General features: G+C 47.6%; 1 protein-coding gene and 1 pseudogene across 13 annotated transcripts; both read left to right on the top strand.

The window, feature by feature from the left end:
• The first annotated feature begins 602 nt into the window (after window positions 1–602).
• FCGR2B (Fc gamma receptor IIb) lies at window positions 603–19,515 on the top strand. 13 transcript variants are annotated; one of them, XR_001308300.3, is made up of 9 exons: window positions 603–812; window positions 5,675–5,695; window positions 7,183–7,440; window positions 13,030–13,284; window positions 13,772–13,825; window positions 13,966–14,085; window positions 18,067–18,204; window positions 18,774–18,811; window positions 18,933–19,515. XR_001308300.3 is itself a non-coding variant. In XM_021088750.2 (9 exons), exons 1-9 carry the CDS (start codon window positions 701–703, stop codon window positions 19,020–19,022), a joined length of 1,002 nt encoding a protein of 333 aa, XP_020944409.1. In that variant the 5' UTR covers window positions 603–700; the 3' UTR covers window positions 19,023–19,515.
• LOC146403936 (polyhomeotic-like protein 1 pseudogene) lies at window positions 8,653–10,807 on the top strand (annotated as a pseudogene).
• Window positions 19,516–20,207: the final 692 nt, after the last annotated feature.

Here is a 20,207-nt window from a genome sequence, read left to right as displayed (position 1 = left end):
GGGAACTTCCATTTGCTGCAGGGGCGGCTTAAAAAAAAAAAAAAAGAGAGAGAGAGAGAGAGATGTGTCAGAGGAATGCGTAAAAGGATGAATGACAAAGGGAATAAAGAGGGTTAGTGTGACCATCCTACTGTCACACTGACACACCTCTTTGTCCTTGTTCCACAATCCAAAACAGAGTCAGGATTATGATAATAAAGAAAATCAAATGATGATGGTGGTTGGTCTCAAGCCGCCAAGCTCAGCCTCAGAAGGAATCTGATGCAGGTGTCTAGGCCTCTGAATGAATCTAGAAGTATGGAAAGGCTGGGGGCTCACTCTCCTCCATCGCCTTTTCTAAAGAGACAGAGAGAGACAGGAGGTTGTGAGCTGAGTTTGGGTAACTAGTCCCCTCTTTCTCCCAGAGGCTGAGCCCAGCTGAGGCCCCAGAGGAAGAGAAGTTGTTTCCCAATTTCTACATTTTCTGTGAATTTGGAGTGGGACTGAGGAACATCCATTCTGGGAAGCCCTGAATCTTCTGGGAGGAGACAGTTGAGATGAAAGAGGGTGGAGGGGAGGAGCTAATGAGAAAACATTTCTTTTCACTTCCTCTTTTGCTCTCCAGAATTTGTCTGTCCTCTGGGGTGGAATCTGTCGAGCCTTGAGAGAAGCCTGTCTTGCGCTGGCGCTGCCAGAGGCAACCTGCGTACTCCAGGAGGTGATGGGGATCCCCTCGTTCCTAGCCCTCCCCGCTGCCAGGAGTGACTGGGCTGATTGCATGCCCTGCCATCCTTTGGGCCACATGCTCCTGTGGACAGCTCTGCTATTCCTGGGTGAGTGAGAGTCCCCAGGAGGGACGGTGGAGCAGGAGCAGAGGCAGGTGTGCTTTTCTAACTCAGCTGCTGCCACCTCGGTTGGGGCTGAGCTTGAGCAAGGTTGAGGGGTTGGGAGGCATGGGAAGCACGTCAGGAAAGTCAGGAGGGTGAGGGCAGGCTGATGGAAATCAAATTCTGACCACCCTGCTGGCTTTGGCAAATTGTGAAATTGGCAGAATCAGGAAGTTTTTTTGCCAATCTCTTTTAAGTCTTTGCCCAATCTCACTGGGTTCACATGTCCTTGGTGCTCTGCCACCCTGCACAGCAGAGCCAGCTCTGAGGAAAGTCTAGTGTCATAGACTTGAAAGGCTAATGAGGGGCCAAGGTGTTTACCTTCCTTTGAAATTTATGTTTTACTGGGACCAAATCTTGGGAGGGCTAATCATCTTTTAAGCAGATAGGAGGGGGAGGGAAGCAATAAGACACTGTGGTGGGGTGCAGTGGCCATTCTCTGTGCCCCTGAAACCACTTCAAGCAGCGGAAGTGAAAGGAGATTCCCCTGGGAAAAAGCATAAGAGGGTCTCGGTTATCCAGGGAATGGGGCTCAAGAATAAAAACCAGGCAATTCTGGGATCATCACCTGTGGGATCAGAGAAGCAGGCATGTTCCTTGTACTGCCCAGATATGGGGATAGGTCCTGTCACTGATCAAGGAGAAAGCCAGCAAAGCCTTTTTGAGAAGCTCAGGCTTGGAGAGGTGGTATGCTTCCCTACCTCTGCCTGGGTGATACCAGTGTGATGCCTAGACAAGACTCCTGGGAGAGGCTTTGGTATTTTCCTCCATTTGCCATTTTGCTAAGTCAGCAAGGATTTACTCCATCTTTTTGATCCTTATCTGCCGCACCTCGCCTTGTTTTGGTCTTCATTGCTCAGTAACTCAATTTTCACAGTACCTCCTGATCCACTCTTTTTTTTTTTTTTTTTTCAGTCTTTTTGCCTTTTCTAGGGCTGCTCCCGCAGCATATGGAGGTTCCCAGGCTAGGGGTCGAATCAGAGCTGCAGCCACCGGCCTATGCCAGAGCCACAGCAACATGGGATCTGAGCTGCGTCTGCAACCTACACCACAGCTCACGGCAATGCCAGATCCTTAACCCACTGAGCAAGGCCAGGGATCAAACCTGCAACCTCATGGTTCCTAGTCAGATTCATTAACCACTGTGCCACAATGGGAACTCCCTCCTGATCCACTCTTGATTGCTCCTAGTGTCCTTTTGCCTGAATCCATGCTGCACCCTGAAGTCATGACTTCCTCAACTACAGCTCTGGAGGAGTCCCTGCCCTCCATACATACCTTCAGTGTCTCCAGTGCTTAGTAAAGCTCCAATTCTACTCTTCCGAGTGGATTTCCTTTAGAGCCAGGCAGTGTATACTCTGAACTCTCTGCTTTTCAAAGATTCCACAAACTTCCTTGTTCAAACATCAAATAAATGCCATGTGCAGGCTCAGTTCTAGGACTTGGGGATTTATCTGTAAACAGGAGAGACAGCCTTCCTAACCTAGAGCACACGGTCTTTGTCTCCCTCACAGTGACTACACTGAGTGTAAAGCTGTTTAATATTCATAAATATTTCTTGAATGTGGAAGGAATGAATGGAAGTTGACTTTACTTTTCTGGACTCTTAACTATTTTCTTCCTTCTCCTCTTGGTCTCTACTTTACCCGTTCCCCGCACTGTCATGCTGTCAATCCTACACATTCTGGTTTTTAGCTATGACTTCTATGTCAGTAATTTCCAAACCCATCTTTCTTATTTGTGTCAAGTACAATTTCATATTTCTACCTGTTGGTTGGAAACTTCCGAATTGCTTTGTCGCCTCAGGAACACAATGTATTTATAATCTAACTGTCATCTTTCCCTCGAAAATGTTCTTGTCCTTTCTACATTTACATTTGTGTGACCACAATCAACCTTTTTCCTAGTCAGCTGTTTATATCATCCCCACATCTCATCAAGTGCCACGTTCTCTCTGCCTCTTAAATTTCTCTCATGCCCATGTCATTTTCACTTTTTTAAAATGATTTTTATTTTTTCCATTATCTCATCTTCACTTTCTTTCTTTTTTCTTCTCTCTCTCTCTCTCTTTTTTTTTTTGCTTTTTAGGGCCACACTCGCAGCATATGGAGGTTCTCAGGATAGGGGTCGAATTGGAGCTACAACTGCCGACCACAGCCACAGCCACAGCAACGTGGGATCCGAGCCACGTCTTCGACCTACACCACAGCTCACAGCAATGCCAGATCCTTAACCCACTGAGTGAGGTCAGGGATCGAATCTACATTCTCGTGGATCCTAGTCAGGTTCGTTACTCTCTGATCCACAAAGGGAACTCCTCGTCTTCACTTTCTATTATCAATACAACTTTGGGCTCTCCTATCTCCCACCTGGATGGACTCAATGAATGATTTCCAGAGCGCTGGCAAATAAAATTAACACGGTTATTGCCCTCTTTGAGCTTACCTTCTACTGAGGGATATAAGCAACACAAAAATAAATATAAATATAAGTTAGAAAATGGCTCCGAAGATGTAAACAGGATATTCTGATAAGAACAGTTGTTGTGGAGGAGATGAGAGAACCGCCTACACAAACAGGATGATATGGAAAGAATTTTCTGAGGAAGTGACTCAGATGATAAGGATTAAGTGATTTGAAGATACAAAGGAAGGAGGTTTGGAGTAGAGAGATCAGCACGCAGAAAAGCCCCAAGTTTGAAGAATTTCAAGAGGGCTGGTGTTATTGGGGCTAAATGAGAAGGGAAAGTGGGGTTCGAGATGAGGCTGGAGAGGTGAGCAAGGGTCCTATCAGGTGTGGCCTGGTAAATATTTACATTTTATTTTAAAAGCAAAGGAAGAGTATTGAAGGCTTGTATGCAGGGATATGATATTATCTGATTTTTAAAAATTTTATTAAAAATTTTTTATTTTATTTTATTTTTTCTTTTTAGGGCCAGCTGCATGTATGGCATATGGAAGTTCCTGGGCTAGGGGTCAAATCAGAGCCACAGCTGCTGGCCCACAGCAAGGCAGAATCTGAGGTGTGTCTGTGACCTATACCACAGCTCATGGCAACACTGGATCCTTTATCCACTGAGCAGGGCCAGGGATTGAACCTGCATCCTCATGGATACTAGTCGGGTTCATTTCCGCTAAGCCATAATGGGAACTCCTGATTTGTTATTTTAAAAATAACTCTAGGAGTTCCCCTCATGGCACAGCGGAAACGAATCCAACTAGGAACCATGAGGTTGCGGGTTCGATACCTGGCCTCGATCAGCGGGTTAAGGATCTGGTGTTGCCCTGAGCTGTGGTGTAGGTCGCAGATGCAGCTCAGATCTGGCATTGCTGTGGCTATGGCTGTAGGCCGGTAGCTACAGCTCCAATTAGATCCCTAGCCTGGGATCCTCCATGTGCTGCGAGTCTGGCCCTAGAAAGACAAAAAGACAAACAAACAAACAAAACCTGCTAGCTTCTCCATGGGGAATGAATTGCAGGGTGAACAAAAGAAGGGAAAAGACAAATTAGGAGATGGAAGAAAGCTTGTGGTGACAAAGCAGTATGACAGTTCCTGCTGTGGTACAGGATCTGGTAGGTTAAGGATCTGGCATTACCTCTGTGGTAGTGTGGATTCAATCTAGGCCTGGCATAGTGAGTTGAGGATTTGGAATAGCTGGATTTGATCCCTGGCCTGGGAACTTCCATATGTAGTGGGCATGGCCATTAAAATAGGATAAAATAAAATAAAATAAAATAAAATAGTAATGTGGAGTGAAGTTGATGCATTCAAGAACTAATTGGAAGCAGAACACAACTTATTGATGCAAAGGCAGAAGGAGTTTGGGAGAGAGAGAGGAATAAAAATACTTGCAGTTTTCAGGCATGATTACCTGGGTAGATGGTGGAGATATACACTTTTATCGGGGAACCTGGGAGAGGTGATAGGGTATGTCCACTTGATTTGACAACAGAAAAGTCATTGGCGATTTTGACAAGAAAAATTTTAGTGGACTGGTGAGGGCAGAGTTCAAATTGCAGAGAATGAAAGAGTGATTGGAAGGAGAAGGAATCAGGACAGCCTATGTAGAAAAAGAACTGAGAAATCAGGCTGGGAAAGGGAGCAGAGAAATAATTTTGGAATTGTATGTGGGACCAAGTGTGTGTTTTTTTTCCCTTTAATGAAAGATCCTGGAATATAATTATTTTGGTAGGAAAGATCCAGTTAAGAAGGAGAAATGGGTGAGGCAGAAGCAAAAGGAAATAACCGAGAGGGGGAAATCCTTGAGAGGGTGAAAGGGAAGGTGACACAGGATAGACCCTGACCACAGATAGAAGGAAAGATATTGTCCCAGTGAAAACCAAGAAAGGAAGATGGGTAGAGACACAAATAGGATAGAGGGTTTAGTTAGGGGAAGACGTGAGACCTTCTGTCTAACTGCTTTTGTTTTCTCTGTGAGGATAAAGGAGGACATTAGCTTTGAATGAGAGGGGACTGAAGGCAGAAGATGGGAAAGTTTGAGGTATGAGGAAAAAACCAAGTGTCACTACCAAGAGCCTCAGAGCAAATTTACTAGAGAAAAGCATCAGAATGGCAGTTTGGTGTCCTTTTGAATATGGAGACAGTAAATTTACAGATATGAATCCAGCCTCTATGTGGAAATTTCATTAACACATAGCTGAAGAAGTAAAGGTGACAGACAACACAGGTGAATGAATTGCAGCCAGAGAAGGACAGGAGAATTAAGGAGAAAGGCAAGGAGGTGATTATTTATAACCATGAATCAACGAATCCAAACACCATGCTGATCTTTGCTTTCTCTCTTACAGCTCCTGTTCCTGGGACACGTGGTAAGTGCTCCACCCACATCCTCTTTCCCCACAGCTATCCCCTTGCTCTGTTCCCAGCACCCTGTCTGGAGATGCTCTGTCTGCATGCAGCAGCAACCCCAGACCTAGGCAGAGCCAGGAAAGAGTAATTGCTCCCCCAAGATGCCTTGTCCCTTTCTCCTTCCTCCCAGGGAAGTGGGGGGAGGGCAGTACTGTGTACAGGTGCTTCAGCCTTCTGGTTCTGTTAACCAGGAGACCTCACAGATACTGTCACAGAAAAGAACTGCTTTCTACTTCAATCGCCTTCCTCTCTCCATACTAATTCACAAGCCCAGGCAAATTTAGTAGTAGCTGGAGTTCCCGTCGTGGTGCAGTGGTTAACGAATCTGACTAGAAACCATGAGGTTGCGGGTTCCATCCCTGGCCTTGCTCAGTGGGTTAAGGATTTGGCGTTGCAGGGAGCTGTGGTACAGGTTGCAGACGCGGCTCAGATCCTGCGTTGCTGTGGCTCTGGCGTAGGCCGGTGACTACAGCTCCGATTCGACCTCTGGCCTGGGAACCTCCATGTGCTGCGGGAGCAGCCCTAGAAAAGGCAAAAAGACTTAAAAAAAAAAATTAATTGTAGCTGCATACAAAATCATGCTAAGGTTATACTCATGTTTTGATAAATCCTGTACTTTTCATATATCTGAGGGCTTTACGGCCTATATCCCTGGGCATTAACAGGAGGAGATACCATTGGTTGCAGTGTGGTTGTGTGAACTCTGCTGAGCACCTCTTTCTCTGCACCACTAAACTCTCTACTTCCCAGGACTAGTTAGGGGGATGGGGCTCTCCCTGCGGCACTGAAGTCGGGATTTCCCTGGACTGGCTTTCCAGTCTTTCTCCCCCTTTCTCATTCTACTGAGACCACGGAGACCCTTTTGTGCTTGGGTGTCAGGACAGGTCTATCCTAAGGTAAAGGAGTAGAAGAGGGTAGAACAGAAACATGACATCTGACTCTCAGCCTGGCATCTCCACCAGATGTCCCCACTTGTCTTCATCCAACTGTGGAGAGCATTTATCTACTAACGTCCAAATACCTCAATTTATAGGAGAGAAATTGATTCCCCAAAAAGATGTATGTGTAGTGCATGTGTGTGAGAGAGAAAGAGAGGAACAGAGAGAGAGACGAGACAGAGAGATGGAGAGAAAGAAGGAACCGGTTAGACATCCTTTGGTCAGGTGTACTTGTATTTGTAATGTGTCTGCCTTGCCCCCTCTCCTATTCCCTTCCTTCTTATTCTGCCTGAGGAGCAGACAAGCTCCCTGGGAGAACTTGGCTTCTTGGGGCCCCTGGGTGGGCTATATGAGTTGGAGGAATTGCCTTCAGTTGCACAACAGTTCTGGTTGGGTTCCTCTCCTGATGTCTCCAGCAGGGCCACAGTTTCCCATTATCCAACATTTGGGGTCTACTTGGGCCCTAGGGGACCCCTTTCCTCATGCTGCCTCTTCTCTCTGCCCCTTAGCAGTTCTCCCAAAGGCTGAGGTGAAGCTTCAGCCTGCATGGATCAATGTGCTCCAGGAGGATTCTGTGACACTGACGTGCCAGGGCGACCATGACCCTGGGAACACCACCACCCAGTGGTTCCATAATGGGAACTTCACCTGGACCGAGAACCAGCCCAGCTTCAGCTTTAAGGCCAGGAGAGCTAGCAGCGGATACTACAGGTGCCAGACTGCCTACTCCAGTCTCAGCGACCCTGTGCATCTGGATGTGATTTCTGGTTAGTGGAAGAAGGCCTGGGAGAGTCTGGGAGGACAAGGAGAGATGAAATCAGCTTACAGGGCAGAGGTTTTTAGGGAAGAGGGTGGCCTGTTTACTGAGAAGCATGGCTATGAATCTGAAGTCATTTTTGCCCACTCATTTCCCTTCCCACCCACCACCTTGGTTTAGTATGTGCGGTAGGGTGGAACTGCCTAAGAGATTTCTCAGTATTTGGGCAATTTTGCCTCGGTCCTGACTTGAACAAGAAGGTAAGAAGGCCATAAACAGGCAGCTGAGTGTGAGAGAGGCAGAAGGAAATCCCTAACTCATAGGACCGCTTCCATTTTTACAGCAGAGTCAAATGCACAGACAGACCACAACTGAATCCTAGCCCTGGAACTTACTAGCCGTGTAAACATGATGATTCCATTTAGCTTTGAGCCACAGTTTCTTCATCTGCTCAATGGAGAGACTACTGTCTCCTCTATCAGGTCTTGGTGAGAATCAGCATTTCCCTGCCCCACCCCCAACCCCGGCTCTCTGTGCAACTTGAGGTGAAAGTGGTGTTTTAATCTTATTTGTATTTCCAGCCTCAGGCACAGGGCAGGGCTCAATGACTGTTTGCTGAACAGATCAATGATTCTCCAAAGACCTTGGGAGTTCCCATCGTGGCTCAGTGGTTAACGAATCTGACTAGGAACCATGAGGTTGCAGGTTCGATCCCTGGCCTTGCTCAGTGGGTTAAGGATCCAGCGTTGCCCGTGAGCTGTGGTGTAGGTTGCAGACGCGGCTTGGATCCCGCGTTGCTGTGGCTGTGGTGTAGGCCCGCGGCTACAGCTCCAATTCAACCCCTAGCCTGGGAATCCCCATATGCCGCAGGAAAGCGGCCCAAGAAATGGCAAAAAGACAAAAAAAAAAAAAAAAGATTCTCCAAAGATCTTGGCAAGAAGTAGGTTCTCCATAAAGAAAAGGCGTAATGCAATTATGATGAATATTGTCATTGTTATACTTCACTTTGTCCCCTTCTCTTACCTGGCTCCTAAATTTTCCTCAAAGATAGCTAATAGGCCAAATGGGCCTCGGCCCCAGACCTATCATCTTTCCCCTCTGGGCTTAGCAGGGAAAGATGGTCCTGGAGGGAATCCCCAGAGGCCTGGCAGAGCCCTGACCTCAGTGCCCCGACCCTCCAGGAATGGGGTGGAGATGAGGGAATTCCACCCCTCATGACTGTATGATCACCCCTACCCCCAGCCACCTTGCCTGGCAATAGGGGACCCCAGCATGTGAGTTGAACACTGCCCTGGAAGATCTGAGTGCAGAGCTCGATGTGAAAGTCTTGAGCCAGAGCAATAGCCTGGGGGACCCTGGGTCACTAGTGGAGATTAGAGCCAACAGAATGCCAGTTGCACCAATGAGAGTCCCAACTCAGGTGGTAGCCCTCGGCCCCCGATAGTCAAAGCCACTGTATGAACAGCAAGCAGAACAGGCTCTGCAGGCATTGCTGTGATAGCTCTATGGGCCCCCGTCTTTCTACCAGTTCATGTGCACCTGCTGCTCAGCGGACCCAGCTGCATAGCCTGGCCTCTGTGCAGCTGATCACAAGTGCTGCTAGTCAGCAGGCCAGCTCCCCAAACACCAGCACTACACAGCAGCTGACCGACACCCAGGCCTCAGTCAATCTGGCCACAACATCAGCCACCCAACTGACCAGCCAGTCCTCGAGTGTGAACTCTCCCAATGTTACCACTTTGACCCAAGCTCTGCTCCTGGGAAACACCACCTCCTCCTCCCCTCAACCTGTTCCAGGCCCAGATGTACCTAAGACTACAGCTGGGGAACCTTTTCCAAGTAAACCAGACCATGGGCTGGAATGTGCCTTTAGCTTCTCAACTCATCCTGATGCCTATTAGGACAGTGACTGTAGTCCGGCTGGAGGTGCCAGCTGCTCAGGCTCCTGGAGTCCGTGTAGATGCAGATCAGGAGCAGCACTGGGCAGTGAGGAACCAACAGGCCTCAACCCAAGTCTCCAACCAGAAGACTGTTCTCCCGTTGAGCCTCCCCTGTCTCTAGCCTCCCCAGACATCTGGCTGTGGCTCAGGTTTCCTCTATAGGGATCATGCCAGTCTTTAGCATTAGTCCATTTGGTGGAGGCAGTGGGAATAGCATTCTGAGGTCCATGGGTCCAGGTAGAAATGGGCCTTGAGTCAGTTCCTCCTCTGGAATGGGTGGTGGTGGAAGCTGTCCCAGGAAAGGCGGATGTGGTGGAGCCCTTGCCTGCATTTCAAACACTGATGGTGATCCAGGGTGGCTGGACAGAGGCAGAAAGTGCAGTGGCCAAGAAGACAGAAGCAGATGGGAGTGGTCAGCAGGATGTGGGCATGAACCTGACATAGAGAGCTACACCTGCCCCCAGGCAGACCCTTACTAGCTCAGTCACCCACACACAGATCCAGCCCCATTCACCAATTTAGCAATAGCAACGGATCCAGCTCTTGGAGAAACAGGTGATGACCAGGCAGCAGATTGCTATCGACCGCTGGTGACAGCTCCAGCACTGTCAATCCCGGTACTTCTCCCCACAGCACCTCCAGTAGGTGCAGCAGTAGCAGCAGCAGCAGCAGCAGCAGCCACGACTCTCACTGCCCCTCAGCCAACAGGTCTGGGTCCCTGTTGTCTTCTACATGCAGTCTGTGTACCTGCTGTGCAAACCCAGACATTGGCTGTCAAATGCAAGGAGGAAGGAGATGATGTCTTCACCTTGGGTTCAGGGTTCCTGCCAAGGGTTCTGCACTAGCAGTGAGCTCCAAGGCCACCGAGGAGAAGGAGAGCAGTTTGGAGAAGAAGCTGAACCAGTGACCAGAGGGAATGCTAATTCACCAAAGGGGGAACTGGCAGCCATGGCCCCTGCCCACAGCACCACCTCCTACACTAGCCATGGTGTCCAGACAAATGGGTGACTCAAACCTCCATGGTGAAGCCCCACATGCTCAGCCACATGATCGAGGGCTTTGGAATCCAGGATGGAGCAGAACCTTTCCCAGTGGGTTGTTTGTTACTCAAAAGTCTGAGAAGCTGCTCTATGTAGACTGGCCTCCCGACAAGGCTGAATGAGAATCAGTCAGGTGGCCCCTGGGGAGGGGACAGCCCACCTGCTGAGTAGTCAAGAGGACAAATCTCCTGAAGTTCCAGCCTTGTGGCAAGTGCACTCCTGCAGAACAGTTCTGTGGCTCCAAGAGTTTCTACTCCATGAGTTGCACTAAGAGGTAGAGTATAGGAGCTTGACTGGCCCTGTCTTTGGAGCCCTGGGAAGCAGGTTGATCCCCGGCCCAGCACAGGGGGTTTAGGATCCAGCATTGCCAGAGCTGCGGCTTGGGTCACAAATGAGACTCGGATCTGATCCCTGGCCCGGGAACTCCATATGCCACGGGGTGGCAAAAAATGAAAAAGAAAAAAAAAAAAAAAAAAGGTATAGTGTGAGCTGTAGCCTCAGTTCTGCCTGAAGAGGAAAACACATGGAAGTGTCTTGAGAAGTCCATAATGCTTGTGTTCACCAGTGTGGACCCTACTGCAGCTCCTCTGACATTACCCATGCTAAGATCCAGGGCAAGTGGCTCTGAAGGTAAGAGGACTCTAGCGAGGGTTCAGAGAATTCCACTTAGGATGAAGCACTCTCTCCAATGTCCCTGGGTCTTTATAAGTGAGAGCTGGTCAGGGGGAGTGTGACCCAGGGAACTTTGACACAGTTCTGCCTACCCCAGGATTCACAGCATCAACCCTGTGTTCTTGTCCAGTAAACTTAGCCAGTGGAGTGTAGAAGATTGTATGAGTTTATCGCCTCTCTTCAAGACTTCCAGAAGATTGCAGAGGAGTTCTCTTCCCAGGAGATTGATGCAAAAGCCCTTTTATTTCTTAAAGAACATCTCATGAGTACCATGGACATGAAACTGGGCCCTGCCCTCAAGACATGCACCAAGAAATTGTCCTCAAGGAGGCGTAAGTTGGCCCTCTTGAACAAACCAGCCTTAGGCAGACACTCCCCACTTTCCAGGTTATAAGCTCATACCAGTTGAGACTGCTAGGGAGAACATGCTGTTCTAATGAGGTGCACCTTCTGTAGAGGGGATTTTAGCCAAGCAGGGAGGGGAAGTGCAAGAATTGGTTGCTGGTGCTACATGCAAGCAGCTTTGACATTTTCTCTGGGTTCCACTTCATTAAATTTTTTTTTTTTTTTACAATTCTTAGCCTTCCCTACCTCTACCCTAACTCAAGCTTTATAAGAGGGGCATTCTAGAGAACCAGGACTGCTCACCTAATCCTGGTGTGGCATGTCCTGCAAGGGTCTGAGTTTTCCAAGAGAAAGAATACACAGGATGATAGGGAAGGAAATGGCTGGGACAGAGGGGTTCCTTCCCAGTGGGAGAAGTGGGGTTTTCTAGCTCCTGTGACACAAGTAGCAAGATCTGGTGTCCCCCAGCTTTCCTCTGGATTGTCCCATTGTAGCTGTGGCCCAGAGCTTTCTCTTTGTTGTCACTTATTCCCTCATCTGTGTAGAGACTTTTGTTGGCATTGTTCTGATTTGCTTCAGGGACCTAGTATGTTTGTAGCCAAACACATGTGGCTGGCACACATGTGGCTTTTGTCATTTTTATCTCATCTCCTGGTTCTCTTCCATGTATCCATTGTTTTCTTCACTTTCCTTCCAATTCTAACTCTGCTCAGTCCTATAGCTTTAGGAAAAAGGAGTATGTGGGCTGAGGTCAGGATTACAAGTACCCACCTTAGCCTCTATACCCTATACAACAAAAAAATTAAATATAGGCGTTCCCTCATAGCCTAGTGGGTAAGAATCTGGCATTGCCCCTACTGTGGCTCAGGTCACTGCTGTGGTGTGAGTTTGATCCTTGGCCCAGGAACTTCAGCATGCTGTGGGCACAGCCTGAAGAAGAAGATGATGATGATGATGAAGAAGGGGAAGAGGAATAAGAAATTGAATATATGTTTTCCTCAGTGAACGGATGAAAGTTGAGGGGAAGAAAGTACACAGAAAGCTAATGGCCCACCCATGACATGGCTGCCTTTAGACAAAGACCCTATTGAAATGAAATTCCACATTTACTAATATGCACCAAATTAATATTTGTTGGATGTTCATGACTTTCCCCAAAGACATATATCTCTGCTGTATCCCCCTCACCTGCTATCTCCCATGACAGACTGGACCCCCCCCCCACTTCAGAGAAGGGATTGTACCCCAGAGTCTCCTGCATCTTTCCTACAGAGCCCTGTCAGGCGTGACAGGGCTGCAGCTGGCTTCTTCCAGGACAGGAACCTGATGACAAGCATATCCTGAGCACCTGCAAATTCTAGAGAGGTAATGATGTGATTGTCACCATTTTCACATAAGAGGAAACTGAGGCCTGGAAGAGTTAACATTACTTGCTCACAATTACAGAGCTCATAAATGATGGGGCCAGAATTAGAAACCAGGGCAATCTGATTCCAAACTTAAGCTTTCCCCTCCACACCTAACATCCCACCAGTAAGGATGGTCTGGGTCTCAGTATTGAGTCAGACCTCCCGGATCCTGTGGTCTCTTTGTGTCTTTCAGACTGGCTGCTGCTCCAAACCTCTAGTCTGGTTTTCCAGGAAGGGGAGCCCATCTTGCTGAGGTGCCATAGCTGGAGAAACAAGCCTCTGCATAAGGTTGCATTTTTCCAGAATGGAAAATCTAAGAAGTTTTCCTATGTGGATTCCAACTTCTCCATCCCACAAGCAAACCAGAGTCATAGTGGCGAGTACCACTGCACAGGATTTATCGGGAAGATGTCGTACTCATCACAGTCTGTGAACATCACTGTCCAAGGTGGGAACTCTGTCAAGATGAAAGGAGGAGAGTAGAAGGGATGGACATTTAAGGATAAGGCCATACGGACCTACATGGAGATCTGAGAAATGCCGTAACAGCAAACCTGGGCACTGGGGCAGAGGGCAGGGATATGGGCGCCTACTAAGTAGTGGCTAAAGCTCAGAGTCCTTAGCTTCCAGGTGATAGGTGACAAGGTTGTTGAAATATAGGCCCCATCATAATATGCACAGCAGCAGAACAGAGCTCTCTCATTGGTGCAGAGGTTCCCTGAGCTCTTGGACATTCCTAAGAGCTGAGGTTTTCCTAATTTCCTCTTATGTCTCATGCTATGTCCATTCCGCTCTGAAAGGCATGGCATGTCCCTGACAGTTTAAGGCTGTGCTGGATACAGTGGCAGAGGCTTCAGGTCCACCTTCCGTTCTATTCCCGAGGGCTAAGAGGAGTACTTCCCTCTGCCTTACACAGTGTACCTTCATTTGATTAGCAGAGAAAGCTGAGGATGGGGAGGAAGAAGGCCAGTCACAGAAATCCGGTGCAGGTGAGGTTGGGGGAGAAAGTGAGTCCAGTACCTGTGAGTGACCCAAAGAGAAAACAGCTCCAAGTATAGCATTGGAGGAGGGCAGGGAGGTTGAGGTGGGGCAGGGTGAGTACAGCCTGTCCTGAGTTCTGTCTTCCCAGGGTCCAGCTTGAACAACTTGCTGGTGACGATAGTTGTGGCTGTGGTTGCTTGGATTGTTGCAATGGCTATTGCTGCTGCCATAGCAGCCTGGTTCCGCCTCAGGCGAAAGCGGATTTCAGGTTTGTGGCTCCTCTTGGTCCCTCATTATCAGGTCCTACTTAGCCAAGGCCCTAACCCCACACATTGCTAGAACTGCTGTCTTTGTGCTAGAGAATCCTTAGCACTCAGATATAGTCCCATATTTTATTCATTCAACCTTTCATTTGAGAAGGCCAGAACAAACTTGCTTATGTATCAAGCACTGCAATAGACTCTGTGGATGATGCCAAGATAAAGAAGTTCTGTCTCTGCCCTCAGGGAGTTCATAATTTTGTGCAGAAGGCTGAAGTACAAATAGATCATGATAATAAGAGGGGATAAGACCAGTATTAGGGAAGGCAAAAGGTATGACTGGGTACAGAAGAGCCTGCATAACCCAAAATGGACTGGAGCAGTTAGAGAAGGCTTCATAGGGAGGCAATGATGTGTAGTGATGAAGCAACCTGGTGCGGCAGACTACCTGAGTTCAAATCTCAGCTCCTCAGGTCATCAACTGAATAACCTTGGGTGAGTTACTCAATGTGTTGACAAGATGGAGCTGGTGAATTAAGAACATGCAGTTTGCGATGTGATAAACGAGGAGGCATAAATCACCCAAATGGGGTCAGCAGCTCCCTTAGCAGCTGAGTCCCCAGATTGGGGAAGTGAAAACCCTGGGGTCATTTTGATTGAAGGCACAATTTCAATACCCTCATACAAAGGAAGTAGTGTCACAAGATTTGTTACTTACAGATCCCAAAAATGAGGAGGGTTGGGGGTGGCAGTCCTCTGTCCCAGGTCATGGGTGAGCAGGGAAGAGCCAGCAGGACAGCAAGCAACTATTTCTTATAAGGCGATTGGGTGGAGGACATTAACTTTTTTGTGGGCTTAACTCTAAAGGCATTATTTTAAAAGGTGCCCCCAGGAGAAGCGGAGTGAGAACTTATGGTGGGAATCCTAAACTCAGGTTCTTATCTTTTTTTTTTTTTTTTTTTAGGGCTGCACCCGTGGCACATAGAGATTGCCAGGTTAAGGGTCTAATCGGAGCTATAGCTGCTGGCCTACACCAGAGCCACAGCAACGCCAGATCTGAGCCTCGTCTGCCACCTACACCACAGCCCACGGCAACGCTAGATCCCTAACCCAGGGATCAAACCTGCAACCTCATGGTTCCTAGTCAGATCCGCCCCTGCTGCACCAAGACGGGAACTCCCCAGGTCCTTATCTTAAATGTCCAAACTCTGGGTGTGAGCAGGGTTATCAACACTGTAAAATGCCTAGGCAGCAACCCAGAGAAACAAAGTTGTTTTTTTTCAGGAAAGCAAAAGTTTTTCTCATCACATTCAACTTCTCTGTGCCTCATTTCTTCATCTGATTAATGAGGACACAAATAGAACCCACATCATAGGGTTGAGTATAAACGAATCTGAAGCTCTTATAACAGTACCTAGCACACAGCAAACCACAAACCACTTTGCAAATGGTTCATAGCCAAGACCTCAGTTACTGATAATAAATACATGTAGAGAAACAGGGAGAGATACTGAGAGGGAGAAAGGTGATTTTATTTTTTTTTAATTTTTTTAAATTTAATTTATTTTTTTTATTTTCCCACTGTACAGCAAGGGGATTAAGTTATCCTTACATGTATACATTACAATTACATTTTTTCCCCACCCTTTGATCTGTTGCAACATGAGTATCTAGACAAAGTTCTCAATGCTATTCAGCAGGATCTCCTTGTAAATCTATTCTAAGTTGTGTCTGATAAGCCCAAGCTCCCGATCCCTCCCACTCCCTCCCCCTCCCATCAGGTAGCCACAAGGCTTTTCTCCAAGTCTATGATTTTCAGAAAGGTGATTTTAAAAGGCAGAGCAGGAGTTCCCATCTTGGCGCAGTGGTTAATGAATCCGACTAGGAACCATGAGGTTGCGGGTTCGGTCCCTGCCCTTGCTCAGTGGGTTAAAGACGCGGCTTGGATCCTGCATTGCTGTGGCTCTGGTGTAGGCTGGCAGCTACAGCTCTGATTCGACCCCTAGCCTGGGAACCTCCATGTGCTGCAGGAGCGGCCCAAGAAATGGTAAAAAGACCAAAAAATAAATAAATAAATAAATAAATAAATAAATAAAAGGCAGAGCAGAGTTCCTGTTGTGGCTCAGTGGAAATGAATCTGACTAGCATCCATGAGGACACAGGTTCTATCCCTGGCCTCACTCAGTGAGGATTTGGGATTGCTGTGAGCTGTGGTGTAGGTTGCAGGTGAGGCTTGGATTTGGCATTGCCGTGGCTGTGGCAAATGCCAGCAGCTACAGCTCTGATTCAAACCCTTGCCTGGGAAACTCTATATGCCGCAGGTGCAGCCCTAGAAAGACAAAAAAAAAAAAAAAAAAAAAAAAGAAGAAAAGAAAAAAAAAGGCAGAACAATGGCTTTTCTAATCGTTCCAGCAGTCCCTACTGTTAGCTTAGCCAACTTATATCTCCCTAGACCAGCTACAGGCTAAGGCAGTCTGTTAGCTTAGCCAACTTATATCTCCCTAGACCTTCTACAGGCTAAGGCAGTCCCTGGGGAATGGGGAGGAGAGATGTCTGTGTGGGAGAAGGGTCTGTGTTGGCTCTAACTTTGTCTTATCTCTGGTCCGTGGTCCTGAAGACTCAGGTCCTATCCCATAATCCTACTAACCTCCTATGTGCCCCTCCTAGCTCTCCCAGGAACCCCTAAGCACAGGGAAAAGGGAGATACCCTCCCTGAGGAACCAGGTGAGTGCAGCTCCTCCTCTGGGGGCTCAGTGACGCCCCACCTTGTGCATCAGAAGTGGCTTGTGTGAGTTCTGCTGGGAGCACAGGAGAGGGAGGGGGGCAGTGGGAGGAGGGCAGGGGCTCAAATCTCTTGGTCAGTTCTGAGACTAACTCCTGGGCTTAAGGAGGACCTCACTGGAGATGGGGAGAAGATATGAACACCTGTCCAAGATAGAGAGGGGAGGGCCTTGTCCGAGTTTCTGGGGTTAGACCAGCTGGATATTTCCAGAGCAGGACATCAGAGATATTTAGGTCTTTCCATGGAAACTTGGAAGGGCTGGCACAGGACAGGGGTTAGAAATTGTAAGACTGAGGCAAATAGAATTGAGGGGATAAGATTCTAGGAGGAAAGGAGAGGGAGGCCAAAGGAATAAACCCTAGATTTGCAGCAGAATGTCCCTCTGTGGAGTGACAGGGAAAGGGTAACCGAGCTCAGCTCTTAGTGGAACATTAAGGGCAGATTTTTGGCTTAAGAAAGTGCTGGGGTACTAGGTGCATTAGTGGTCTTTACTCTGTGGGCAAAGCTTGGCTCTAATGCCCACTTGTGTAGGTTTATTACATGCAGGCCTGGCACTAGCCCTGTCACCATTGTATAATGGAATCCTTAGTGTCATTCCTCATCCTGAGGTTTAGTCACCTCTCGGGGGCAAATGAGTAGGTTGGCCTGGAGGACCTCTGAGTCCTTTCAGGTCTGACATTCTGAGGGTCAGTAACCATCCAGCTCCTGGCCCAGCTGGGAGTATGTTAAAGGAACAGGAGTATTCCAGGCAATTTCCTGACTGTAGGTAAAGCCAGAGCATAAGGAAACCTGGAGCTTTCTCTGGAAGCTCCCAGACAGCAGAAATGGACAGGAAAAAGAAGCCTTTGAGGACGCCACCTCTGATGGCTGGAGTATGACTCAGAACAGAGCCAACAGCTTTGAGAGCTTGAGCAAAATGGCCCAGCTGCCTAGCTGCGCTTAGCGCAAAGTCCCTATGTCCCTTGGCCAGCCCAAGTGGGGATGTGGACCTGAGTTTGCACCAGGACAAAACCAATGTAGAAACAAATCCAAACACAAGTGGACTAACACCTTTGATGTTTGGTTCTACCTGGCATAAATGTATTTCACCAGGCATTTATTTCACAAGAAGGCACTGGGATTGATGGTCTCTCAAAAAGCACAACTAGTTTGCTGGGATTGTTGAGGGATACATTAGAAGGAGAATTCAGGGCATGGTTTGTTCCAGAATGTGGAGCGTGGGACACAGAAACTCCTTATGTCCTGGAGATGAATGAAGACACTAGATGCATTGTCTCAGACTCCTTCCCCACTTCTTAAGGAATGCTGCTTTGCAGATACTGAGGCTGCTTTTTGCACTGGCAAAGTGAGTTTATTGGCAAAAACATGAGGAAATTTGGATGTGCTTTAGGTGTTAACCAGGGAGAATATTCGCTGGCTGGCTTGCTTGCTTCCTTCTCTCCTTCCTTCCAGCCTCCCTTGCTCACTCTCATTCTCATGCTTTTTTTCTTCTTGAGGTCAGTGAGTATCAGGGTCTTCAAAATTCCAACAAAGATATATTACATCTGGCTAATATGGAAAGGCCACAACTATGGCTGGCAAAAATCTGGATTACTTCACCCTAATACTGAACACCCCCCATCTCTTCCCCAAGATCTCAGATCCCTAAAGCTGCCTGGTTTGCTCTGAGGAAAACTCAGTGATTCTCTGAAAAAAAGAATGCAACACCAGTGACTACTTCCTTTTATCAGTGTGGCCAGTGGGAGAGGCCATGTCTAGGATACTGAGGGTGGGTGGGAAATGGAGCTCTTGGCCTACAGGCCTGAGTTGGAGTCAGTGGTCCTTGCCTCAAGCCTGGTTTGGGTCTCAGCAGCAGCATGGGTAGGCCCTATTCCATAGCAGTGCCCTGGCTGATCACTGTTTTTTTGCCCACAGCCAATCACACTGATGCTGAAGAGGCTGCCAAAATTGAGGTGAGCCATGCCAGCCTCCTGCTTTTTCTTCTCCTTCCTACCCCTCCCTGCCTCCTCTTTTGTTGCCTCCATTCCTGTGACCTCTCTATGGATCCCCCTTACTCCTTTCTGCTTTCTCTAGGCTGAGGATACAATCACCTATTCACTTCTCTTGCATCCGGAAGCTGCAGAAGGAGAAGCAGAGGCTTCAGATTACCAGAACCACATTTAAATTTCATTATCTTGCCTGGGACTTGGGGAAGAGAATAAGGATTTGGTGTTTTCTGCCCTGAATTCCTCTTAGGGAGGAGAAGAGAATTTCGCAGTTGCAAAGGAAAACGACCCCTCCAGAGTTATCTACATGAATCCTGAAGCTCCCTTTTCTGAAAGCCACAGACAATACCGTCTCAGATAACTGACCTGCTGATTTCTTCTGTGCCTCAGCACTTCTCACCATTAGGACTCTTCTGTTAGACTTCCACACAGCCAGTGAAAATTACTTTTAATAAGAGATTGTAGCAACACGGGAAATACTTATGTTACAGATGACATGAGAAAAATTATATAAATATACATGATTTCAGAAATGTTGAAACAGACTAACATATGCCAATATATTAAAAGCAATTGTTTCAGGGTGATGGAATTATTGGCGCTTTTCATTTCCTTTATTTTTCTGTGTAGATCATATATTACTTTCATAATAAAATACTACACAAACAACATTCTCTTTACCTTTTAAAGGCTGTATTAATTGGAGACGTAGACTGATCCGATGCATTTGTTTTCAATGGTAAGAATCTTGGGGAATTCCCATTGGGGCTCAGTGGGTTAAGAACCCAACTAGAATCCATGAGGATGAGGGTTAAATTCCTGGCCTTGCTCAGTGGGTTACGGACCCAGTGTTGCTGCAAGTTGCAGTGTAGGTCGCAGATATGGCTCCATCTTCCCCCACCCCCAACCTCCTGTTGCTGAGACTGTGGCATAGGTCAGCAGCTGCAGCTCCAGTTAGACCTCTAGCCCAGGAACTTCCATATGCCACAGGTGCAGCCCTAAAAAGACAAAAGAATGGGAAAAAAAAAGAAAAGAAAAGATAAAAGAATCTTGGGAAGGTAGTAATGGGTAGGAGGTAGAGGAAAGGAAAGATTTAGAATGTAGGACAAGTGTCCCTCTTCTTAAAACCAAATACCCTTCTCTCAGTGAATTTGTGCTCTTCCTCTTCCTTCCGTGGCAAATAAACAATCACTTTGCAACACCAGTTTTCAGGAAGCCAAGCTTCAGATGAGTCCCCAGTGGAGACTGCTGACTCTTCCTGCCCTGCCCTTCTATTAGTTACCAGAAAGATGTGACCTTCTCAACGAAGCCATCCCAGCAGGTTAGAAATATGACTAATAGCTCCCTTGGGAGTTTGGTGGGT

This window comes from Sus scrofa, chromosome 4 (genome assembly GCF_054392235.1).
Source record: "Sus scrofa isolate SSC_HxYL_T2T_F1_AM1 chromosome 4, Sscrofa_HxYL_maternal_Yorkshire_Landrace_v2.0, whole genome shotgun sequence".
NCBI lineage: Eukaryota > Metazoa > Chordata > Mammalia > Artiodactyla > Suidae > Sus > Sus scrofa.
Note: the sequence above shows the minus strand (reverse complement) of the source record. Positions and strands in the feature narration are given on the sequence as shown.

Bases quoted from the DNA above. Each gene is read 5' to 3' on its own strand.
- FCGR2B (XM_013996818.3), top strand. From the start codon at position 701: ATGGGGATCCCCTCGTTCCTAGCCCTCCCCGCTGCCAGGAGTGACTGG. The intron at 5,696-7,182 runs GTAAGTGCTCCA...TCTGCCCCTTAG, and splicing joins TCCTGTTCCTGGGACACGTG to CAGTTCTCCCAAAGGCTGAG. The intron at 14,086-16,744 runs GTTTGTGGCTCC...TGCCCCTCCTAG, and splicing joins CAGGCGAAAGCGGATTTCAG to CTCTCCCAGGAACCCCTAAG.